Here is a 27,049-nt window from a genome sequence, read left to right on the forward strand (position 1 = left end):
ACCACTGGCCGCATCTTCCCATCTCCTTCCCTTTCCGCTTTTCGCAGAGACTGCTCCCGCCGTAACTTCCTGGTCAATTTGTCCCTTTCCACCCAAACCACCCCCTCCCCTGGTACTTTCCCTTGCAACCGCAGGAAATGCTACACTTGTCGCTTTACATCCCCACTCAACTCCATCCAAGGACCCAAGCAGTCTTTCCAGGTGAGGCAGAGGTTCACCTGCACCTCCTCCAACCTCATCTATTGCATCCACTGTTCCAGGTGTCAACCAGTCTACATCAGCGAGACCAAGCGCAGGCTTGGCGATCGCTTCGCCCATCACCTCCGCTCAGTTCTCAATAACCCACCTGATCTCCCGGTGGCTCAGCACTTCAACTCCCCCTCCCATTCCGAATCCGACCTTTCGTCCTGGGCCTCCTCCATGGCCAGAGTGAGTTCCACCGCAAATTGGAGGAGCAGCACCTCATATTACAACCCAGCGGTATGAACATTGACTTCTCCAATTTCAGACAGTCCTTGCTTTCTCCCTCCTACCCAGCTCTCCCGCAGCCTACTGTTTCCGCCCCTCCCTTTTTTTTGCCGTCAGCCCCTGACATCAGTCTGAAGAAGAGTCTCAACCCGAAACGTCGCCTATTTCTTCGCTCCATAGATGCTGCCTCACCCGCTGAGTTTCTCCAGCTTTTTTGTCTACCTGTCCATTGGAACTGGTACTGCAGTTAATATGGTTGAACCAGTTTACCACACGCTCAGAGCAGGCAATATGTACTCTCCTTCCCCTTCAGAGATGGCAGGTCATGCAGGAATCAAGGAAATTCACTGCACAGGAAATAGTCACTTGATCAGTGAATTTCACACTATCAAAATGTGTCCGCATTTAGCTGTCTTGTGTACAGTGTAGTAGCATTTTCCATGGCAAACTCCTCACTTACTGGTCAAGTAAGGACTGTCCGTTTTACTCATGATTGACCTGGCCTTCACCCTCCTTGCTAGTAGAGTCTCTCACAGTTTCACCCTGGTACATGTAATGAAAAGGCAGCACCAAATGTTAAGTGTGCTTCCATGACCATTCCACTCACAGTGTGCTCACTGCATAGAACACTGTTCATGGAAACAGATTTTCATTCCTGTGAACTATGAAGCTTTTTTTCAATTCAATCCAATTCAATTTATTTGTCATTTGGACCCCTTGAGGTCCAAACGAAATGTCGTTTCTGCAGCCATACATTACAAAACAAAAAAGACCCGAGACACAACACAGTTTACACAAACATCCATCACATCGCTGTGATAGAAGGCAAAAAAAACGTATCTCTCTACTGCACTCTCCCCCCCATGTCAGAGTCAGAGTCAAAGTCAAAGCCCCCGGCTGGCGATGGCGATTGTCCCGCGGCCATTAAAGCCACGCCGGGTGATGCAAGGCCGCGCACCGGGTTTTGTTGTTAGAGTAAGTAAGTAAGTAAGTAAACTTTATTTATATAGCGCATTTTAAGCCAATTTGCATTGACCCCAAAGCGCTTTACATAATTTAAATAATAATAAGTTCCATTGCAAACCATAGAAAAAGGTTTTTTTAAAAAATGAATAAAAATGGACACAACATATTACAGAGTTCAACACAAACATCCCCCCACAGCAGAATCAAAACATTTCCACTGCGGGGGAAAGGCACCGGAAAGTTAAGTCCTCTTCCTCTGTGAAACATCCCGAGGTCAGGGCCCATCTGTGGCCGTGCAGCCAGTCCGATGATTTTCAGGGCCCTCTTGCCGTAAAGATGAAACATCGGCGTCGGGTGAAACATTCCTCAGCGGCTTAGAGCACCCGGCGTGCGCTCGCAAAGTCCCGCGGCCATTCCAAGCCGCGCGGGGCGATGGTGTAAGTGCCCCGCTCAGGTGCTCTTCAACCCCGCAACTCGGGCGGGAGAAATCGCTGTTGCGGAAGCCCCGAAAAGCGGTCTCCCAGCAGGGACCTGCGGGCTCCCGGTGCCGCCGTCCGCCAAACCCGCAGTTGCAGCCTCCGAACCTCCGGGGGTCGGGTGGCAGCAGCGCTCCACCACAGCTCCACCCGCTCCGGACTCGGCCAGCCCCGTGACGGTGAGTAGTCGGCAGCTCCATAGCTGGAGCCCCAGGTCATTCCTGTCGGAGGCCGCTCCACGTTGCAGCCCCAACGACAACGGAGACCCGACAAAGAAAAGGTCGGGTCTCCCGTGCAGGTGAAAGATTTTAAAGTTACCCCCCCCCCCCCACCCCCCCCCCACACCACCCCCACCCCCACCCCCCCCACCCCCCCCCCCCCCCCCACACACATACCCCAACAAAAGAAATAACAAAAACTACATAAAAACAAGACAAAAAATAATAAAAACACAGACGGACTGCAGAGGCCGCTGCTGACGAGAGTCGCGCCGCCCACCCACAATTACATTTAAACGTCACTATCATCTACTTGTAAGTTTTTTTACCTTGGACCAAAATTTGGGACCAAAACAAAAATTCATGATTGATTTAAAAATGTAGTTGAAACGATACCGTCTACTATTGGGGTCACTTTAGCGTGGCTGGTAGACCTGATGCATCTAACAACAAGATTCAATACAGACCTCCGGCACGTTCTGTGACTTTGTGGACTCCTACTGGGAGCCCTGGTTTCCTCTCACTCAAAGGATGTGTGGACTTGTGGGTTAATTGGCCACTGTGAATTGGCCTGAGTGTGTAGGTCATTATTGGACATTTCAGGGGTGGTTTGGAGGGGGGGGGGGGAGATATGGAATTGATTGGGATATAGGAAGATGAAAAATTGGTCACCGATGATCAACATGGACGAAGGGCCTTGGAAGGATCCTGACCCAAAACGTTGCCTGTTCATGTTCTCCAGACATGCTGCCTGAGTTACTCCAGCACTTTGTGTATTTTGTTGTAAGCCAGCATCTACAATCTCTTGTGTCTAATGAGTCTATGCTGTTTAACTATGATTATCTATATATGTAAAACTCAGTTATATATTAAACACAAAAAAATGGAGTGACTCAGCGGGTCAGACAGCATCTCTGAAGAAATGGAATAGATGACGGGTCGGGTCAAGACCCTTCGAATTTGGTCCGAAGAAGGGTCTCGACCCGAAACATCACCTATTCCTTTTCTCCCAAGATGCTCTATGACCCGCTGAGTTACACCAGCTTTTCCTGTCTATCTTCCCTTTAAACCAGCATCTGCAGTTTCTTCCTACTAATTATATATAGGTTTTATGGTAAACCATTATCAATGTAATTGTTTTTTCTGAATTTAACTAATGCTTCATTTTGTGGTAATCATAAGAAAAGATTTGCTAGAAAAGGTTCCAATCTATTTATTTTTTTCTAAATTAACCTATTAAAATTCCATATTTTAGAACTGGTTGGACCCGGCCAAGGAAATTAAAAAGCAGATCCGAAGTAAGTGCATTTTACTACTGACTTGAAATGCTACTGACACGTAATGATCACTGAAAGAATACATATCTTCTGCTTATGTAGAGAATATTTATTTCCTTCACATTCTGAGATTTTAAGACTCGTAACCAACCCTCAAAGGGTTTTCTAAAATATATATTTTTTCATTTTCCCATTTAAGACTTTTTTGTTTTCATCTTATATTTGAGATGAACCTGCATTGAATTATGGATAATCTGCTTTTCTGAATTACTATTTAATTTTAAACAGTAACCAGAGCTGCTGAACTAGGGATGAATGATATGGCAGAATAATCATAATTATTAAATTGTGAAATTAAAAATTGAAGTGATATGTACTTACATTATGACAATCTTTTAAACATTAAATATCTTATTGGTTCTTAAATATTTTTCATTTTACTTTAGTTAGAATGTGAAGGGCGTATAATGGCCACGCTGTTGAATACAGTGTTTGGATTCACTGTTATCCCTCTCTTAGAATGTTGTATCTTTATGGCGCTATACTTGTATATGAAGGTGCAATTTGAAATGAGATACAATGTCCATATTTGACCTGTTTCTTATTTCTCCTGATCCCAATTCCATAATAGTATTTGCTTCAGCATGGGTCTGAAACTCTTATCAACTCCTTGTCATCTCTGAGGTTTCCCAGTTCTATCCTGACAGGAAATCCAGCTCTGTGAACTCTACCGCAACAGCTCTGCAATTTTTCTTCGCTGACTTAATGGTTCCCTAACCTTCAACTCATATATAACAAAATCCAAATTTTCATTTGTAATCCATTTATGATTTTAGTTACCTCTGTAACCTGCTTTAAATGTATATCACAGCCCAGACTCCTTTTGCTTTAATACCAAACTGCCCTACTCCTCTTTCTGCTTCGGATTTGCATTGACAAACTCATTCATCAAAAATGTAAGGTTGTAATAGAGGTTATGTTACATGACTGACAATGCACAGCTCCAGACTAATAATAAAGAATCGTGTGTTCTGCAGTGGTTATTTGATTAGCAAGTCGTTTCATGTGGCTGTGGAACTGTTCAGGAAGGTGACTGCATCAAGAAAGACATGAACACTGCCAGGCTTGTCAAAAATAGTGTTGTGGACTTTTACAGACTCTCCTAGGTCTGGAAGAATTCAGATATTTATTTCAGTGGGATTTTTTTCCCGAAAGAATAACCTACAAATTCATTAACTAACAACATTAAAAGTGTAGTTATTTACCTGTGTTCATATATAATGACACACTGCTCTGTTATACATATTGCAGTAGTAAAGTTACTGATTAGGTGTAAGTGAACACCATAGTTCATGGTAAATAGGAATGTTAGTGTTTTAGAAGAACCTAAACAGTTCATAGATTCTACACATAACTAAAACAAAAACCAGATGGTGGAATGCAAGGTGTGAGACCTGGGAAGAGAAAGCAATGATGGGCAAGGTAGACCTTATGTAGGGGTAGAGAACCAATGATTCAGATGATTATAGGGAAAACATTATTACGTGTAGTGTGCTTGTTTGATAAAGGTGTCTTTCTACCCGTAAAGTTATGAAAATCAAAATGATGAGTATTTTGAAAAATAATTGAAAAGGTGATGTTCCAAATGTGTGGCATCTTTACACTGACCTCTTGTAATTTAATTTTTTTTTAAAATGTTTAACAATCTGAAGCTGTAGTCCGCTTCGTGACATATATTCTAGGTGCAACTGATGTAGGTCACATCGTTCTGACTTGTCCTGTTTACTGGAGCATGCAGATATAGTGTTGGACTACATTTTTCCATATACATCAGTTTTTTTAAAGTTATTGTTCACTATTAAATTGGCAATGGGGGCGGATTGAAATCATGAGCCATATTGCCGTAATTTAACTTTTTATTTTATCACTCTTCAATCAATGTGAAGGTTGACAATAAATCAAAGAATTATTGCAGGCTGACAACCGTGATGTGAGATGAAGTCATTGCAGATCATCATCCTCCTTTGCATAACAAGCTAATGCTTGAATTCTAATCAGACACGTTTATGGTACCTTTCACTGAGCAGCTGTTCACTTGGGTAACAATTGAACATATACTTAGTTAATTCAGGCCTGGAAGTTTTCTTCCCCACTATGGAACTTTCTCCTTCCTAAATGAGAAGAAAAGTTCCATAGTGGGGAAGGAAACATGAAATCAACTTTTTTTTTAACTTAACACTTTGAAAACTGAAACGATTGCGTATTGCTTCTGTCATATTACGTACTCCTGTTGTCATGATAACAGTTTTACAAAAACATCAGATGCACATTTTGATAAAATGATTCACCACGATTCATACAATAGTAATTTCTTGAAAGAAACCATCATGAAAATTGGGGAGAAGGGCATTTAGGACAATTTCTAATAAAGAACCAAAGCCGTGGGTATCTTTTCATTTCAGAATTGATCCGAGGTAAAGTTGTCAAAAAAGCGCTGGGCGTATTACTAGTGAAAAAGCATTTCTTAAAAGTAATTATTTCAAAGGAAAGCTTAAATCCTTTTGTTTGTTTGTAATGATTTGTCTCTATCTAGGTGGTTTGTGGCAGTTTGCATTCAATGTGAAGTTCTATCCTCCGGATCCCGCTCAGCTCTCTGAGGACATCACAAGGTGAGTGGGAAAAAAATGTTTCCTTTGCCTCCAGTTGAATTGACTTTGGAAAGAGCTGTTTTGTAATGACGTTCTATGGAAAGATCCCGAGAGGAGAGTTCAGGCCGTGCATGCATAGTGTGTTGAGGCCCATGAAATTCCTATCATCCCATCAGTTACGTTTAGTTAAAATCAGTGGTGATCATCAAACAAAATAAAATCATGCTAAGCAGGAATAAAATCAAGCCATACACGAGAATAATAGGAAATGCAAAGATAAAAATATCAGTGTGCAGAATATAGTTTTACAGTATTACAGTTACAGAGGCAATGCAGTCTAAACTAAAACTCACAATGAGGTTGTTTGAAAAATCAGGACTACATGCCAACTTATGGGAGGACTGTCCAGTTGGCTAACCTAGGGAAGGAGCTGCTCCTGAGTCTCGTGGTATGTGCTTTCAAGCTTTTGTGTCTTATGCCTGATCAGAGAGGGGAGAAGACGGAATGATTTGAGTTGAAAATTATTCCTGAGGGCAACGTGGCGTGTACAAGGTGTCAATTGTTGGCAGGGGTGGGAGGTTGGAGGCTGTAGGCTGGTTTGTGTGATGGACCGGGCTACATCCACATCTCACTATAATTATTTGGGCAGAGCTGCTGCAAACCAAGTTGTGTTACATCTCAATAGGATGCTTTCTGTGGTGCGAATATTGAAGTGGTAAGAGTTGTTGGAGATATGCTGAATCTCCTTAGTCTTCTCAGGAAGTAACGGCATTTGTGTGCTTTATTGGCTATAGTTTCAATGTGGTCGGTCCAGGATAAATTGTTGGTGATATTTACACCTCGCTTCCTGAAGTCATTAAACTAGCTGCTTCGGAGAGGTTAAAGATGTCCGTGAATAGTCCTGCTAGCTGGTAAGAGCAAGTTCTGAGGCAGCTGGGGACTCCATCCAGACCAGTTGCTTTCCACAGTATATAATATCTCACAGAGGTATGAACATGAGATGAGAGGAAGGAGAATTGAAAGAGGAAGAAGATGGCGATGTTGGAAGAAATAAATTTCAACGACATTTTGAAAGAAACAATTATGTCAGAAGATGATGGATGAAAGCTTGAAATAGAATGTGATGATTACAGAATCTTTCTTATTCCCCGATTGCCTGAAGCAAAGACCTCACAATGTAACCAATAATCTTCCAACCCAAAATATATCCCGATGATATATTATACAGATTGCAATGCTCTTACCATCCTGGTAGAGCTACATTAAGGATAACTTCATTTAATTTTAGGCTGTTGGGCATATTAAATATTGCCATCTGCCTTTTTCCTGGGAACCGTCTTCTCATTTTGCACTGTACAATTGTTGCTTTGCAAGATGACAATAAAGGTTGATTTGATTTGATTCCTGCTGAGTGCTTTGAACCTGCCTTCTCAACAATCGGCAGTGTATTTCATTCTGTGTGATTCTCCAACATCTTTCTGAATGGTTTCCATACCACAGAGGATGTACATTAGTTAATGCGAGAGTTTTATTTCACTTCAAACTTCATGTACTTTGAAAGCTTCACTCAACACCCTGATTCAAAGCATATTTTAGAAATACTTAATTCATGTTATCTTACAAACGCATTAAGGAAGTGTACTTTTTAAAATTTCCTCTATCTACAAATTAATACCACAGATATACATCAGCTAAAATTTCCCAAAAAAGGGAAGAATTCGCTACTTAAATATGATAATTTGGACTGCAGAGAGAGTTACAGCGGTCAGTATTAAGAGGGAGTTAGATGTGGCCTTTGTGGCTAAAGGGATCAGGGGGTATGGAGAGAAGGCAGGTACAGGATACTGAGTTGGATGATCAGCCATGATCATATTGAATGGCGGTGCAGGCTCGAAGGGCCGAATGGCCTATTCCTGCACCTATTTTCTATGTTTCTATGTACAACTCTGGTCACATCACAGTGAAGGAGCGTGTATGTAGCCCGGGCATTGAACTGATGGCTGTGGGTCTCTGCTTATGCTGTGTGCCCTGGGGATTCTCACACGCCGCTGTGATGGCTGTTTAATTCTATGTTTAATCTTTATGGAGTTATGTATCTGGTTGCTTTTTTATTTTGGTATGACTGTATGGCAAATCAAATTTCACTGTACCTCGGTACACGTGACAATATAGAACCATTGAACCATAATTATATCTTTATGGTCAAATTATGTTGGAGAAAAGCAAACTGATCATCTGTTGTTGGAATTGAGCGTTATTATTTTCCCACTCAATAACAATTGATCCTGAAGGTGGGCATCTTAATTCCACTTGTAGGCCCAAATCTGCGGCAACGGACATCATAGGATAAATTGAAAATTCTGCAGCCAGCTAGAAACTAGAACAACACTTAAAATTTAGTTGGTATTGCTCTAGATTCATGTTTTACTTCCTGCTATAGAAGCTGATAGAAGAGTGGTGATGAGAGCTTGTCAACACCTTGTAAAACTAAGATTAAATAGATACATAGTATAATATTGTTAAAATGCATTCAGCGTAAAAAGACAGTATTATTGTAAAAGGCAATTATGTTTGAGATGCATATCTCAAATGTGTCTGTTGCTATTATTTGGACTACTTTCTTTCAAACAGCAACTTACATTTTCATCCAATTGTCATTTATGGTTCAGAGCAAAGTGCTGTATGTTCCAGTCAGAGAAGTGGAATTTAAACATTATAGGTTGTATCACAAAAACGAGTTCTTTGCAATGACATTCAGCTGGTATATTTAAGATTTTTCAAATTTCTGGCTGCTTGTTGTTGAAATATTGGACAAATAAATTAATTTTGCATTTTTGCCTTTAATAAAAGGCTCTGATACCTGATTTCTGGCCAATATTCAGTTGGTTAACGGTACAATTTGAACTTCTAGAACTTGGGCATAGTTGAAAGTATCTTTTATCAATTGGCTTTATGTCTTCCTCCGGTCATAGTTGATTAAAATATAAAATTGGAACTGCAATTGTAAGGTAGCTAGCGAAAGTCATTACAAATCATTGAAGGGCTTGTGGCTTTTGGTTTGGATTGTGAAACATGGACACATGCAGCATCTCAAATAGTATCTGGAGTTACAACCAAGGTTATTACTGGCCACAAAAGGATGAATTGGCAGAGTACACTGATGATTGTTGAGCCAGGCACCTTCTATTTGCATGCCTGCCAACTGAGCCAGCCCTTTGATAGTGTGTTGGGAAGTGTCATCTTCTGGCCATTCCTTTGGCCCGCATTCCACACCATTCAGGTGTGGAGGTGAATCCGCACCATTCACTCCTCCACACTGGAAATGTGTGGCAGTAACTCTACTTGCTGCATTATATAAATGAAAGTTTGAAATGGAGTAAATACTCAAACCTGCAAAATATAGGGGAGCCCAGAACAGGTGTCTCAAAACCAGCTAGTAAATGTGGAAATAATTTGTCATTTGCTGGTTTCTGTTGAACTCACACATGCAACTTCATCTTTGTGCAAATTGAGACACAAGTGACGGCTGATGATGGAATCTTGAACAAACAGCTGGAGAAGTGTCTTCTGAATAAGGGTCGGATGGTCGTCTGTCCATTTCCCTCCACTGATGCTGCCTGACCTGAGATTCTCTGGCACTTTGTGAATTGTTTAATCCCTGTGCACCCTGGGTGTCCATTTTATATGCTGTGTAGAGAACGCGGGAATTGCATAAGCCTGGAATCTCCACAACAGTTGACCACTGGAATATTGGTATCGTACTTGGGAAAACCATCTAAAATACTACAGTTAGCTACTTGGATAATTTTTAGAGATTACACCAATTTGCATTGAGGTTATGGCTGGGGAAATTGGAAATAGCAGCAGAAATTTAGGGCTATATTAAGATTTGAAAATTAATGGCAGGATTTGTTGGAAACATTCAGATGTCCCCTATTTTAGATGGCAGTTTGTTGGAAATACAATTGAAATTAGGTGAGATCCAACATGAGAGATCACCGGCTCAAACTGCATTATGTATCATATTAAATAGTTGTATAAAATAGGAGGAGGGAGTTGAAATGGCATGCAACCGGAGCTGAAGATGGCCATTCTGGACAGAACAAGGTGCTTAACAAAGCAATCATAAGCTTAAAAAATGTGGAATTAAATTTAGAAGAACCCTTGGAGGCCATGTTACAAGTGCCAAATGCATTAGACAATATTGGATAAGACGCATGTGAGCCTCCTGAGTTCTTCTAGCAATTTGTTTTTTACTCCAGATTCCAGCATTTACAGTCTCTCTTTGTCTTGGTTTGCATTCCTCATTTGCCGTCGTAGAATTTTATTACATTTTGAATGGCCTGGAGGCATTTTGAAGATTTGATCAAAACTTATTGGACTTCTGAATGTTAAAGTTACAAACTAACCAATCTCACTGGTAAAATTGAGTCATGCTTGTGCAAGTTGCCACAGATTTTAATATTTCTCATCTCCAGAAACCTTCAGAGCTGTTTTAACTCCATTAACTGTTTAAATTAGTTAAACATTTAAAAGTGAATTAATTAAGACTGAAATTAAATAGTAAATAAATCAAAACATTTGAAAGCAAACTAAAAATATGTACAGTCGCCTTAGCCCCTTTCAGTCTTGATGTGGTATCTTCCAACTTCACTTTTCCTATAAGAGTTGGGAAAGTTCTGTGAAGAGCTGCTCCATTTTCGGGATATTGTAATGGCAATGCCAAAATTGCTTCTTTAACAGGAACATGGTGGTAGTTATTCAGCTCACTGCTAATGTAATCCTTCAATGTAGAGAGAGAAATATAAGATTTGTAGTAGTATAGCAATGAAGTTACCAAACATGTAATTTAAATGTCTGCAATAATGTTTGAGAGATCCAACTCTCATCATGTAGTTTGAAAACGTGAATGCAGTTATTGTATTTGGAATCAAAATCTAGTATCAATTATAGCCACTGTATAAACCACTAAATTGATGCAATCTGGCCCACAACTATCCTCTGAGTAAGGAAATAGGTTTTCTTGGAGATAGGACTGCAGATGCTGGAATCCGGTGCAAAAAAATTAACTGGAGGCACTCAGAGGGTCAAGCAGCATCTGTGGAGGGAATTGGACAGACAACATTACAGGTTGAAATCCTTATTTTGGACGGATCCAGAAGAACGGACTCGACCCGAAACGCGACTGTCAATTTATCATCACTGATCTGCTGAGTTCCTCTTGCAGTTTGTTGTTTACAATGGGTTTTCCTTACCTGGTTGGGTATGTTACTTTTAGCATTTCCTTGAACTCTTAACAGCCATCTGACGCGGCCTAGCAAAATTGACATTTAAAAAAAATACACCTTGCATATTAACAATTGTTCTAATAAACCGATTTAAACTTTTTTCTCTAAATGCTGTCTTAAAATGAATAGTGTTTGAGTTGGATGGTTTGATGTTTTAACGATCATCACGCTTAATTTCATTGTTCACAGCAATACTTCACTGAAAGCAAAGAATGTCTTCAGTAGTGAGAAATGTTCAATTTGCAAGAAGGGAATACCTGTAATTTTCTGTGTTACATTACAGTAGTTCAGAATAACCAGTATGGTATCTAAATCAGTCATATACTTGTTTAGACAATAATAATATGATTTTGTGCATATATACCCTTGGATAATTTGGCCATGCAATATAGGCATTTGCTTTCAATCATTTCATGAAGAATATAGATTGTCATTTCCTAACTCTGAAGGTAACTATGAATTTCAGTTGTACCCCAAAATCACACAAATGTTGAAAGATCTCAAGCTTCATTGTCTTTTTCCCCCATGTAGGTACTACCTGTGTCTGCAACTGAGGGATGACATTATCTCTGGGCGATTGCCGTGTTCTTTTGCTACACACGTCTTGCTTGGTTCCTACACAGTCCAGGCGGAACTTGGAGACTATGACCCAGATGAGTACGGCACTGAGTACATCAGTGAGTTTCGCTTTGCTCCGAATGAAACAAAGGAACTGGAAGAAAAAGTGATAGAACTACACAAAAGCCACAGGTACGTCAAACAATGTGAAGGCATTTAATCTGATACTTGAAAATTGCCAGGTGGCTTTCACCAAGTTACTTACAAATGGATCCAAAAATTCAGTCATCAAATCTTGTATGTATTTAGTAAACTCCAATGGGCAAGGCAAGTCACATGCTACTAATAAACCCCAATTCCCTAGAAAACTCAATAAATTGTTGCTTTGACATTTTAACTCTCGTTATCATCGGTGCTCTCCTCAGCATAAGGTGCGTAAGCTGTGTTTACTGTATGAGACCTGTGAATAAAACATTATGGTGATACCCATAATTTCAAATTACAACACTTGTAAATTTCAGATTTTATCAAATGCCTCCCTTGATATGCTCCTTTCCTAGGGCACTGTCTCATGTCTTTTCATAACTGCATTCATCACCTCCTATGATAAAAACCCAAACTTGTGACCCATTCATCCTCTGCAGTCAATAACATATATTTATTTGAAGAAGTCTGAAGAAGTCTGAAGAAGGGTTTCGGCCCGAAACATCGCCTATTTCCTTCGCTCCATAGATGCTGCTGCACCCGCTGAGTTTCCCCAGCAATTTTGTGTACCTTCGATATTCCAGCATCTGCAGTTCCCTTTTGAACACATATATTTATTTGATGCCCCTGACATCAGTCTGAAGAAGGGTCTTGATTCGAAACGTTACCCATTCCTTCTCTCCAGAGATGCTGCCTGTCTCGCTGAGTTACTCCAATGTTTTGTGTCTACCGTCAACATATCTTTAACCCTTGTTTCCTCACAATTGTGTTCTCCCATCTCTATATCCCCTGATATTCTTTTCTATAATTCTTTAAATCCTTCTCGACCCATTGGTCACAGCACTGATTGTTCTGTTGGACCTCAAATTAGTTATTTTGTTTAGCACAACCATATTCAGTGGTACCATGACCCTATCCTTTCAATCTCCACCAATAAATCAATAAATTCCTACTCGAACAATAAATCAATCAATAAATTACCACTCTTCTGTCCCCATGCCATTGTTGTGTTCATCTATGCAACCTCCTGAAGATTTATCCTAAACCCCTGTGTCACTTGTTTCTCTGACTCTCAGTACCTAGACCTTGGCTTCTGGAAAGTTTTATAGGAAACAGTAATGTAGTTGTTATGCTATAAACTAATAATCTTGAGGCTTGGACCCGGAGAAAATGAGTTCCGATGCAGTCATGGTTAATTGAAATTTAGAATTAAGTTTCTAAATTAGCCATTGCTAGAAAATGTGACAATGAAATTGTTGGATTTGTATAAAGACATAATACCTTGCTTGTGTATGATTAAAGTCTCATACCGGCATAATTTACACTGAACTGACACATATGGCCTCTTAATTTTGTCGAATGGGGATGTGCATCCCTGATAAGGCTTGTATCCAAAAACTAATTTTTTTTAAAAAAATGTCCTCCACCTAAGTGTACTCCTTTTTAACCTTTTTAGTCCAAGCATTCATTGATCCCATCAAAATGCATCTTTGCAGCTTAGTCTTTTGCTTGTTATATCTCATTAAACCATTTCATATTTTATCAACATTGTGACGATTCAAAGTCTTTTCCCACATCCTTCCGATCCTCTACAATTGAACGTCTGCGCGATGCTTCACAGCTAATATCAGTTCTCTACAATTTCCTGTTCACTTATTGTAGATTTGAAAATCTTCCCTTCCCCTGTAGTTCTCAGCCATTATCTCTCCAGTTCCCATTGTCTTTGCACAAAGTATCCAGTGTATCTTTTTTTTTCATTTTGTACATTGTTCTGAGACTACTTCTCAGCAGCAGCAGAAGCAGGCAAACGATCGCCGAACTCGGCCTGGGGCTCACGGCCGTTGCGGTCCTGATCTGAAATCTTTCTCTAAATGAATGCACAGTGTGCAGTGATTAAGGCCATAAATAGCATTGCCCTAGGACAGCTTATTGACTACCTTGTAAAATTCAGATGAGACTGATTCTTTGACTATTTGTGGCCTGCGTTTCATTTCTCTGAGGATATTACAGTTTCCCCTTTTGCAGTGATGAACCAGAGTCTTCAGTTCATCTCACTTGGGAGTTGCATCTGCTGTCAGCTAATCCAGGTATTTTTTGTGTTAGGAAACATGTGGCTCACTTGCCTAGTCTTCAAAATGTAGGTTGGTCTCTCAGTCGGGAATTATTTGTAGGCAAAGCTTTTACATTTATTTTCTAAGCATAAATATAGCCCATTTGTGCGATTTATATTCTTCTCCAGATGTATAAACTGATTATTTCAGAGGAAGATATATAGCTGTGAGAAAGTGCACACAATTTTAACAGTTTTTTCCTGTTTTTAGATAGATTTATGAAATTCAAAATGTTGCAGTTGATAGGTGAGCAAAATAAAATTCTAATTTTTGCTTGTATATTTTAGGGGCATGTCACCTGCTGAAGCAGAGATGCATTTTTTGGAAAATGTCAAAAAGCTATCTATGTATGGAGTGGATCTACATCATGCCAAGGTACATCAACAGCTAAACTGTGGGATAGTATTTTAGAGTGTTTCAATCTCTGCTTGAAGCGACACAACTGATTAACTGTTGGAAAGTTTTCTTTGATTAAAAATGAAATACTTGTCAACGGACACTGAGCCAAAGAACCACATTGCTAAGAATAAACTAGAGATGCAGCTGTTTCATTCCACTTGATTGGAACTCTTTTCTGCCTGTCAGTTTAGGTATTTATTAAAATATAATGACAGATTAGAGAAAGGAAGGAAAGGAACATTGCTTGTATCAATCAGACACCGTAAAAGAACTGACATACAGTATAAATGGCATCAGCAATGGTTTGCTATTTAATTAGAAATGTACAAATCGCACAAACGTCTACAACCTGATTAGCCCAAACTCCCCATCATTGCCATCTCTCAGTAAATGTGTAAAGAATATAGAGCACAACCTGGTTTAAATATAAGGTAGGCAAAATTGCTGGAGAAACTCAGCGGGTGCGGCAGCATCTATGGAGCGAAGGAAATATTTTCTTCGCTCCATAGATGCTGCCGCACCCGCTGAGTTTCTCCAGCAATTTTGTCTACCTTCGATTCTCCAGCATCTGCAGTTCCTTCTTGAACACTGGTTTAAATATAGGTGGTTTGTGGGTATATTTTGTATCGATATTTCATGTCGAAGTTTTAGAATGCATATATTTTGCAGCCGATTAGTCTCTACCTAAGTTTGCCGCATAATCGCAAATCAATCTTGCAGACAGGGCTACCTCAAACATTAGCGTCAGCTGTGGTTTGTGTGAGAAGGTTGTCAGTTCTAATGCCACTCCAGTAAGGTGTTCAGAAATCCAGTTTAACAATTATCTGTAGGTCAGAGGGATGGCTTTATTGTTTAAGTGTCTGCCTCTTGGATGAGATGTTAAAATGAGATTTGATCTATTGTCTTGGACAGATGGCAAAGATCAGATGCTGTCATTTCAAAAAAGAGTAGGGATGTCACCAATGTGACCTAGCTGATCATTAATGTCACCAAAACAGATTATTCAGGCATTATCATATTCAGTTCAGCTTTATTTGTCATATGTAGGTTAACATAGGGTTAACAGTACAATGAAATGTGTTTGACAGTGTTGATGTTTAATGAATCCAAAGAAAGATACAGCGTTGGAATAACTCGTCTGAAGAAGGATCCTAACCCAAAACGTCACCTATCTATGTTCTCCAGACCAGAGATGCTGTCTGACTTTCCGAGTTATTACAGCACATTGTTTTGGTCTTTTTTGGTAACCAGCATCTACAGTTCCTTGTGCCTCAATGTTGATGAATCCAAGTTGTTTGTCATGTTTTCTATCGCACAATCGTGACTGCACTTTATTGTCAGTGCAGCAAGGGTTTTTGTTTATATTCAATCAGAATAAGCATCAAATAATGTGGAATTGGTGACACTGGTTACAGAAAGTACAGCACTTGGTTTTGTCAGCTGAGAGTTGCCATTTTATATTTTGATTTGCTTGCTCTTTGTCTTGGCTAAATTCCATATTTCAGAAACATGAATATATATCAAGATGCCATTGCACTTCAACAAAGCTTAAACGGAGTTCCTTCCTTGTACAGTGCATAAGCAAGATGCTTGCTGCTCATCCAGACGAGACCAAGTTTGCTGTTAGGGAGTGAGTTATTTGGCATTGCCCATGAATGATTCCAACTTGAATCATTCACCCTTGAAAGACATTTTACAGACTGACAGGTTAATCATCAATAGGTGACCAAATGCCAGCTTGGTGCTGATGATATATATCATGACCATTTATATCATGGGTCTTGTTCCAGTTGCATTCATAAAACGCATTGAATATTATGAAGCATCCCTTGGATCCTCACAGATGTGTTATCAGGCAGATGAAAAATGTAGCTGATGCAAAATATAACGGACACTGGAAAAAATAAATAAAATATGAAGATGTTGCATCTAAAGAAACAGATTTCATTGATGTGACACGTTTGCAGGTGCTGCCTGACTTGTTGAGAATTTCTAGAGTTCTTTGTTTGTATTGTTTGTTAAAAACTGACACCAGGCAGCCTACAGTAGGGGAAGTATCTAAAAGTTTGGTCAAAAGGTAGGTTTTAATAAGTCATTTAAGGAAGAGAAAGCATTTAAGAAGGAACTCCAGATGCTGGAAAAATCGAAAGTAAGCAAAAAATGCTGGAGAAAGTCAACGGGTGATGCAGCATCTATGGAGAAAAGGAGTATGCGACATTTTGGGTTGAGACCCTTCCTCAGACTGAAGAAGGGTCTCGACTACTCCTTTTCTCCATAGACTCTGCCTCACCCGCTGAGTTTCTCCAACATTTTTTGTCTACTAAGGAAGATAAAGCGGTAAGATAGGGAGCAGCAACCGAAAGATGGAGGGACTTGAAAAGTAGGCAAGGCTTTTAAATGTGTCTGTTCTAAACTGGGGTTACTTTAAGTCTGCAAGCATGGGGAAATGGAGGCAAAGGGAATCAGTGGTGCATTGGTTTGGATGAACTTCAGTATATGGATGGGGAAGATGGAAAGCAGGCAAGCTGCATATTGGTCATCGAAACTGGACTTAATGAGCTTCTTCTTCCTCTTGTGTATGGCGTGCACAGCCTAAAGTTGTAGGACAACTTGTTCTATTTGATCTTATTTGATTGTGCAAGCCAGGTTGATTGCATTCTTCGAAACAGGAAGGTTGCAACCACGTGAAGGTTGCAATCTCCCACCCCACGTAATGAGCAATGGTGAGGGTTCAACAGCAATATTTTGACCACCACACTGGTTTTCTGGGCTCAGATTAGTTCAACAATGATATACTTGAGATAGATTTGTTTAATTTAATTTAGTTTTGTTTAACTTGACGTTGTGTGCTGACCAGTCACCAGAAAGACCAGATTACACTCAAGCCATTCACAGTGTACAGATACAAGATTAAGGGAATAATGTTTAGTGCAAGATATAGCCAGTAAAGTCCGATCAAAGATAGTCTGAGGGTGTTCAGTGAGGTAGATAGTAGTTCAGGACTGCTCGCTAGTTGTGTCCCAATTGGCGATTTTTGTCGGCGACATATCAGTGTCGCCAAAAGATTTTGAACATTTCAAAATCCAGTGGTGACAAAAAAATGTTGCGATGCTTGAAAAAACACCGCGCGTCGTACGTCATCACGCTGCATCAATTTTTCGGTGACCTGATACGTGAGTCAATTATGCCGGCAGTCGCCGGAAAAATCGCCCTTTAGCCTTTAAGCACTGCGGCTGCCAGGAAAAAACCAATGTGGAATGTCAAGGATGTGGAGCCAACTTCTTCCAACAACAGGAACATGCTTTGACTTTTGAAGCGTTTCCATGGGGTGGGTTCCCGAACTTCAGTTACAGCTGGTTGACTGTGCAATGTAATTGTAGCTGGCACAGACCCCTGAATGTATGTGTTGTATATTTGTACCTAGCTTCCTCCAAGAAAGACATCTCAAATCACACATCTATTGAGAGCACACATTGACTCGGATTTGAATGCAGACTTTTAAAGAGACTCTAGTTGTTGTGCAAGTGAGGGTATTTAAGCTCAAATGGTTTAGCTCCAGTACTTGTGAAATCGAAACCCATTCATCCCCAAGAATGGTGAACAATGAAGTAGGATGGACAAACAAAGGAAAGCATGAAATAGAGTGTATCATTGGAGGTGCAGTGAAAGCCAGGAAAATGGGTTTGAAAGTGGGAGAGGCTGTGGAAAGAGGAAATGTCAACAAATTAGTGGATTTGTGGCAAAGGAGGCAAACCAAAATGGGGGAAGAATTGGAAAGAAACAGAAAAAGAAGTACAGCACAGGGAACATGAACATACCTGTATTCATTCAGGTGCTGATAAATGTAGAATAGACCATGAGCCTGGAGCAAAAAACATTATTTCCCAACAATATGATGTTTCAAGTCAGGACCCATCCTCAGACCATCAGATCCCTTTTCTCCATTAGTCGGAAGAAGGGTCCCCAACTGAAATTTTAACCATCTATTTCCTTTCACAGATACTGACTGACCTGCTGAGGTTATTTTTTTGCATATGATTTCAGCATCAGCAGTCTCTTGTGAATCAAATGTACTGCTCCACAGTGAAAACTCCTCAAAGTCGGCCAAATCAGATATTCTCCTCACTCCCCTCTCCTCACCAGTCTGAAGAAAAGAGCTGACCCGAGACATCATCTACCCATTGATCTCCATAGATGCCACCTAAGTTACTCCAGCAGTTTGTTTTTTCTAACGAAAAAGACTAGTTTGTTTTTCATTTTAGATCCAGGCATTCCCATTTGCGGTAGTATTTGATGGCATTTTTTTGTTCTCTTTGTTTTAGGACCTTGATGAGAAAATCATTTTTTACACAGAGAGTGGTGAATCTGTGGCATTCTCTGCCACAGAAGGTAGTTGAGGCCAGTTCATTGGCTATATTTAAGAGGGAGTTAGATGTGGACCTTGTGGCTAAAGGGATCAGGTGGTATGGAAAGCAGGCAGGGATGGGATACTGAGTTGGATGATCAGCCATGATCATATCGAATGGCGGTGCAGGCTCGAAGGGCCGAATGGCCTACTCCTGCACCTATTTTCTATGTTTCTATGTTTCTATCTGACATGAAATTGGTGGATATTGGATAATGTGGCCGATATGGATGTAGGCTTCAGGTTTTCTGCCACAGTTGCATTATTCAGTCAGAGTAAGCATAGCAATTCAGCAGTATTTATGATGCTAGAAAAATTGAATTGTAGTGCTTTGATGGGCTTGAGTGCATCACTACAGGACCCTACAGCATCCAAAACAATGCCCATTGAATCTGTCACGAAGAACCGGGCAATTAGCTGCTACCTGGACATTAGGAGTGACTGCTGCAATTGATGTAGGGGGTAAGCCATTTAGAACAGAGATGAGGAAATACTTTTTCACACAGAGAGTTGTGAGTCTGTGGAGTTCTCTGCCTCCGAGGGTGGTGGAGGCCGGTTCTCTGGATGCTTTCAAGAGAGAAAATTAGATAGAGCTCTTAAAGATAGCGGAATCAAGGGATATGGGGATAAGGCAGGAACGGGGCACTGATTGTGGATGATCAGCCATGATCACAGTGAATGGCTGTGCTGGCTCAAAGGGCCAAATGGCTTACTCCTGCACCTATTGTCCATTGATGTAGAAAATGGTGGACTGGTTTCTGGGTACAACCAATTCCCAGGTCTTGAGTTAGAAACTAGTTTCGACTGAACCCTGACAGAACTATTGCACTTCGTTTTAATGTCCTGTAAGCTTTTCAACACTGAGATTCCTGATGGACCTGCATACAATTTCAGACCATTACTGTTTTGTGAATGTGGACAAAATGTACTCAACGGTACCATAATATTTGCATGAAATTTTATGTTCAGTGATAACTAAAATTACATTGGGTTCAAGAAGTATTGTCAGTGTTTTATTATTCTGCTTTTCAAGGATTCAGAAGGCGTTGATATTATGCTTGGTGTGTGTGCCAGTGGGTTACTGATCTACCGAGACCGCTTGAGAATAAACAGATTTGCCTGGCCCAAGGTTCTCAAGATCTCGTACAAAAGGAACAACTTTTATATCAAAATCCGGCCCAGTGAAGTAAGTTCAAATATGAGGTTTGGATCTATTTTGGTCACTACAGTAATACTTGCAACAAAAATAAAATACAAACAAGATTTAGTTAATTAAATGAAATGCTGTCTAGATTCACTGAAAAGGGGCATTATATTTTCTTTATGACAGAAGGAGGCGATTTGACTCCACTGACGTGCACAGCACAGAGCAATCCCATTCCTCACTAGTTTTCGCTTTAGCTCATCTCTCTATATTCCAAATAGTTTCCACTTGCCTATACACTAAGGGCAGTTTACAGTAGCCAATTACATTACTAACCCACATATCTTTGGGATGTGGCAGGAGACTAGAACTAGGGAGAAAATAATGTGATTACAGGGAGAGAATGTAAACTCCACAGATAACATTGGAGATCTGATTTGAACCAGGCCATGAGCTATGAAGCAGCAGCTGTGCTAGCTGTGTCCCAGTCTCTGAAATGTACAGCATAGAAGATGCCCATTGAGTTCTGTAGGCCACTAAACAAATATCCCACCATAATTCCCTCCAATGTTATAATAAGGAATCTTTACTCGTATGGATATTAATTAGTTACAATAGCATTGTCTCTGTTCGTGTGACTTGTTTAGAATTGTAGTTTTAATTGATATGTTACTTAATGCAGTGCTCTTCCACTTGTGTGAAGGATGTATTGAACATTAATTACTCAAAATACAGAATTAAATAAGTTAATATTGTTAATTAACTACCCTTTGCTGCAAGAGGTTGATTTTATAGCTGTCACAATCTGGATTGCCTAAAATATCTTGTGAATATATTTTCTTCGTAGCTTTGAAGGGATCCATTTCAATTATTTCTAGAGTGAGATATTCATGGTTTTAAACTTCATATTTTGAGATATGTGACAAATAGCCAAAGCAAGAAGCAGAAGGGCTCAGTTCTTAGTTTGATTGTGAGACATTCCGGATTAGGCGGCCTAGATCCAGAGGGAGACTGCTGGCAGTTCTGTGTGCAGCTGAAGGCTTCTGCCCACCTAATGCCAGAATAGTTGGGATTTACGTTACCCCACAAGTCATGAAACTGCAGACAGCTATTCCCTGGCCTGCCTTTAATTGCACTCTGTTGAGCTCCTCATCACTTGAACAACTTATGTGGGCTTGCAACTGGAACAGAAGTTTTATTTTTCAATAGGAGAAAATGGCTGGCAGGGGACTAGGATTTTCTATTTTTAATCTTTTAAATGGCTAGGATTTTTTTTAAATATTTTGAACTGTTTGGAATTTTATGTCGTTTGGTTTTATTTCCGTAATAATTTAACAGTTTGAAAAATGCTCAGTATCATTTACTAGTTATATGGCTTAGGACTGCTTCTCGTACCACTCGACTATGTACGGCTATTTAGATCACATGAAGATCCTGCCACTGAGGATAGGGCAAGTTTCTTCGAGTAACCGTTCACTGAGCAAGCCACAAGATGTTGAAAATGTTTAGTGGGTCAGCAATGAGAAAGAACAGTACACCAAAATAGCAAATTCTGGGGCAATGTGAAGCCAATTTTGAACCTGCTCTATATATTGCTGCAGGAAAAAAATACTCACAGATATTCTGGTGTCCATTTAAATGAATAAATTTGTCATTACAAAATTCAAGGCATGCAGACCACAACATGCTATTTTGATGCTTTCCACCAATCCTGCTTAATAAGAACATTTGAACAAGAATTATTTTGACAGCCTGTTTATCAAGGCCCTTTCCAATATTGGTGAACAGACAACACAATTTAATAGACAAAATACATTCACAACAGATCATTACAGAATAGTTCTTAGCTTTTTTCATTCCATAGTTCAGTGCCAATCACTTTGGATCAGTGCCAATTATTTTTGTTTGTATTTTGAGTGGCTGACTGCCAGCCTCACATTTTGCATTTTAAAACCGGCTGCAAATTATTTTTTTGCAGTTCGGTAGGATGAATGGTAGACTACTTCCTGGTGCAATGATAACATTGTGGCCTGTTCTATTTTATTTTATATTTTGATTAGCAATTCATCAATCTTTACCGTATAGGCCAATTCTAAGTATAATGCTATCATAAAATGTTAGTTTTATATTCGAGGAATTTGTAACAGTGTCAAATTCATACAAACGCAAATATTTCGAAATTTGGTGCCAGTAATAATCTTATTTATAAAGAATGGAGACCATATATATAATAGGTTTTCACTGAAGACTATGTTTCCAAACTTTTTGCCTATTCTTCACCCATTATCATTTTATAAGCAAACGGCATGTAATTAAGAGACAAAAACTGAAGAGTGCAAGTTGACAAATTGCATCTTTGCTACTTGTTTGGAGGTGAAAGAGTGGCCATCAATCAAGAATTTGGTTCCAAATCCAACAAAATTTCAGCTGAAGACCATGATTAGAAGGAAATTTAACTGGGCGGTAACTCAAAATTGACAGTTGTGCAATGCTAGCTCACCTGATATCTGGGCTTTTTGTTTTCTATTAAATAAAATACAGACGAGAGTTGATCATGCAATGCAATTCCAGCTACCCTTTTTATATTTTGAAATGCCACTAAACTACTTTTTGCCGTATTCCTTGTAGTGCATCCTTAAAAGCGATTTTATTTTCACAAAATGTACCCAATGAACTTCCACCTAACTCGCAGTCATAGATTCATGCAGCACAGAAATAGGCCCTTTTGCCCAACCTGCCCATGTCAACCTCGATGCCCCGTCGACACTAGTCCCATCTTTCCATGTTTGGCCCAGATCCCTCTAAACCGTTCTTATTCATGTACCTGCAGGGGCGGGAATCGCTGTCAAAACATGGGGGGGACACACTTTCTTGGCGGCCGCACACACGCGCACACACATGCGAGGCTTCGGCCGTGGGCCCTGTGGATGGTAACATCGGGAGCTGACCTGGTTAGTGACCGACTCCGAACTCCAGCAACAGCAGCTTCGTCCACCCCGAATCGTGGGGCTTCAATTGGCCCGTTCGCGGGGCCTTTCATCGCCCGGCGGGGCTTCAACATCGGGAGCCTCGATCGCCTCGATGCAGCAATTTGACAACGGGACGGTGGAAGATCCCGCGGCCGATTTTAAGCCACGCCAGGCGATGACAGGCCCCGAGAAAGGGCCGATTCAAGATCCGCTCTATGATCTTTGCTCCACCTGCTCCCTCCTCCGATCACCGCGCTCTATCCTCAGTCCCACCCCCCTACTTCCGCCTCTGACCGACACCTCCCTCCTCCAAACATCGCGCCTGAATCATCATGTCCCACCCCCCCCCCCCGCACTGCCAGCTCACCTACGTCTCTCTCGTCCAATCGGCGCCCTCGATCATCAGTCCCACCCCCACTGTCTCGCGGAAAGCGGAGATTTTTAAGAGATTTTTCTTCACCGAATTTCAAAATCCGGAATACAAAACATGGGGAGGATTGTCCCCCACCTCTTAAAACATAGAGGGGGCATGTGTCCCCTGTCTCCCCGGGATTCCCGCCCATGCATGTCCTAAACAGTTAATTTTATTTTTGCATCAAGCCTTTTATGAAGTGGTTTCTATATTTAGAACATTAAGTTTGCATGACAGAGCACCTTGATGTTGCAAGCACACACTAGAAATACTTGAAGTAGTTGCATGTCACCACCAATGTGCTGCTAAGTCCCTTATCTGTCCTTAACAAATGCCTTCCTAAAATAGTACTGCTCTTTTCTATCCTGTACAGTTAAAAGGACAAGTAGTTTTTGCTGCCATAATCATTACTCATGGGTGGTCAACAAGAAGTTAAATATCATTAGCACTCATGAACTATATTTAAAAAAACAAACATATAATGAATCACGCATCTTCCTGGGACTTCAGAGAACACTGTTAAGGTACAGATGTGCCAATATCTTGAAGGCAGAAATTGTCGCAGAAATCCACTCTTTAAGCAGGGTTCCTACATTTTTGTGCCTCTTTTGGGACTTATTGTAGCATTGTTCAATTAGATGACCCACTAAGTGCATAGGAATTGTGGAAGATAGGGGACGAAGGGAATGACCTAAATTTCTGGGCACATAATGAATGGCATAACTAAACCTCAGATATAAGGAATATGGTGAAAAGTATATTTCCCCTTTCTTTCCTGCAACAGGAAGAGGTGGGTGAGATGTACTTTATCTTATAAACTGCAGCCAGTGGAGGGCATTATTTCACCATTACACCATGAGGATTTCCGACCCAATGCTTACAATTGTCTAGATACATCTGCAGGCTCAGGTGACAGTTCAAAGATATTTTACAAATCTTAAAGTAGATATGTTTCTCATTAATTTGTGAGATAGATAGGTACGGAAACATTAAAATAATCTAAGGGCAAATGTTGAGGATGTTATAATGATGTTATAATAATCAATATAATTAGAGAAAATGCATAGAAGGAAGTTATTGATTTAGGGGAGACTAGGGTTTCGGCCCGAAACGTTGCCTATTTCCTTCGCTCTATAGATGCTGCTGCACCCGCTGAGTTTCTCCAGCATTTTTGTGTACCTACAATATCCTAGTTATGCTATAATATTTTTATCAACTTCTCAACATTTGTGTCTCTGTTTTTCCCTCCTAGCATGAACAGTTTGAAAGTACCATTGGATTTAAACTTCCAAACCATAAAGCAGCAAAAAGGTTGTGGAAAGTGTGTATTGAGCATCACACATTCTTTCGGTGGGTATAAGTTGTTTTTTTGACATGAAAAATGACATGTGAAAATGACTTCAGCCAAGTTGTTTTAAGTTATTCGAATTCTATGAAACAGCAATAGAATACGAGTTGGATCTGACATAATATCTAAATGCACTTATCACCAAGCACAATGTTCTTTATAATGTTGTGAATAAAGTTATTGAAGACTTGAATTATCACAAATTTCCCTTTGTTGCACTAACTTAATTTGCTTTACACCTCCAAAATTAATTGAATTTATTGGTGTAAGGCATGAAATATTGTTGTAAATCATGACTGATATAAACTTTCAGATATTTAACTTGAAATTTGGTGTACATTAAATATAACCCAAGATGATTAATTAGAATCAATGTTTCATCATCCAATCCTGCCATAATTGCAGTAGTGGATCTGTGTGTCAAAGTGTGCAGCAATGGATTATCATATTGGTTGTTGACCTCAGGGGGCCGACACAAATTATCAATGGAACTGCTGGAGATATGATAGAAAGCTTCAAGTTCCCAAACATCCATTCATCAGTAACCTAACCTAACCCTTACACACTGATCCGGAGATCAAGAAAGCGCATCAGAATATTTACTTCCTTAGCTATCTGAGAAGGTTCAGCATGTGCACAAAGATTTTCCTAAACTTCTGCGGATGCATTGTTGAAATATCAGATGGGATGCATCTCATTTTGATGGGAAAATATTCTGATGGGATTGTTAGGAAAGGTATGGAGGGACACAAAGAGCTGGAGTAACTCAAGGGACAGAGGGATATTGGCCAAATGTGGGCAAGTGGGACTAGCATAGATGGGGCATTTGGTTGGCATGCACAAGCTGGGCTGAAGGGCCTGTTTCCTTGCTGTATGACTCTATGACTTAGCTTGGTAAGGAAACAACTTGGTCTTGACTGCCTGAACCTGCAGGGAGTGGTGAACACAGCCCAGTCCATCACAACCTTGTCACTTCCTTCTATCCAGTACATCTTCACAGTGCATGGCATTAGGTTGGCTGGAGATATAGACAAGGATGCCTGCCACCCTGGAATTCCCTTTTTATCCTCTGGGAGAAGATACAGGAGTTTGAAAGCCTGGATGTCCAGACTAAAGATCAGCTTTGAAGGTAGGCACAAAATGCTGGCATAACTCAGCGGGACAGGCAGCATCTCTGGAGAGAAGGAATGGGTGACCCACCAAGTTATTCCAGCACTTTGTGTCTATCTTCGGTATATACCAGCATTTGCAGTTTCCTTCTAAACTATATTCTGCACCTTGTTTATTTTCTCCTTTGTACTACCTGGTGCGCTCATATATGGTAAGATTCGTCTGGATAGCACGCAAAACAAAGTTTATCAATGTTAGTCTGAAGAAGGGTCTCGACCCGAAATGTCACGCATTCCTTCTCTCCAGAGATGCTGCCTGTCCCGCTGAATAACTCCAGCAGTTTGTGTCTACCTTCGATTTAAACCAGCATCTGCAGTTCTTTCCTAAAGATCAGCTTCTACTGCTCTCAGACAGGTCAATCACTTATTTTACACCCCTTCCTAGAGATGCTGCCACATACTCTTTCTCTTACCTTTATCTCAATCGGTTACAAGGGAAATTTGGTTAGACAAATTCCACAAAAGATCAATGATTTCTAGTAAAGAATATAAATTTGGTGTTACTGAAGATCCAGATGTGCTCTCCAGATATGCGGGCCCATCCCGCTGAGTTACTCCAGCTTTTTGTGTCTATCTTCGGTTTAAACCAGCATCTGCAGTTCCTTCCTACACATTGTTGTATTTATATCCAAGTTGATAAATTAATGAAGACAAATACAGGCGCTCCCGAACTTGCGTACCACTGATCCTTGCATAGGTCAGATGTTACATAAGTCTGAAACAGAAATTCTACTGCATGCGCAAAACATTAATTATTCTCACTATGCATGTATAATACTGCACAACAGACACTATAATGAATGGAAAATTATCTAATCTGAAACTGTGGCAATACCTAAAAACTATAAAGGGGCTGTCCCACTTGGGTGACCTAATCCGCGAGTTCTGGCGAGTTTGCCCTCGACTCATGCTCGCAGCATGGTCGACACGAGGTCGTAGGAGGTCTTCCAAACTCTCTTTCATGCTCGAGAGTGGTCCCCGCGTACTCG

At 40.4% G+C, this 27,049-nt stretch overlaps 1 protein-coding gene across 2 annotated transcripts in view; it reads left to right on the forward strand.

Annotated features, from left to right (window-relative positions):
* epb41l3 (erythrocyte membrane protein band 4.1 like 3) overlaps positions 1-27,049 on the forward strand; it is a 161,987-nt gene that overhangs the window by 87,312 nt on the left and 47,626 nt on the right. For both annotated transcript variants that reach the window (XM_033020056.1, XM_033020057.1), the window contains 6 exons: positions 3,384-3,426; positions 5,999-6,074; positions 11,873-12,091; positions 14,502-14,589; positions 20,052-20,204; positions 24,796-24,893. In XM_033020056.1, coding sequence (XP_032875947.1) covers positions 3,384-3,426; positions 5,999-6,074; positions 11,873-12,091; positions 14,502-14,589; positions 20,052-20,204; positions 24,796-24,893 — 677 coding nt within the window. The remainder of the gene's footprint in view (positions 1-3,383; positions 3,427-5,998; positions 6,075-11,872; positions 12,092-14,501; positions 14,590-20,051; positions 20,205-24,795; positions 24,894-27,049) is intronic.

Source organism: Amblyraja radiata, chromosome 4 (assembly GCF_010909765.2).
Source record: "Amblyraja radiata isolate CabotCenter1 chromosome 4, sAmbRad1.1.pri, whole genome shotgun sequence".
NCBI classification, from domain to species: Eukaryota; Metazoa; Chordata; class Chondrichthyes; order Rajiformes; family Rajidae; genus Amblyraja; species Amblyraja radiata.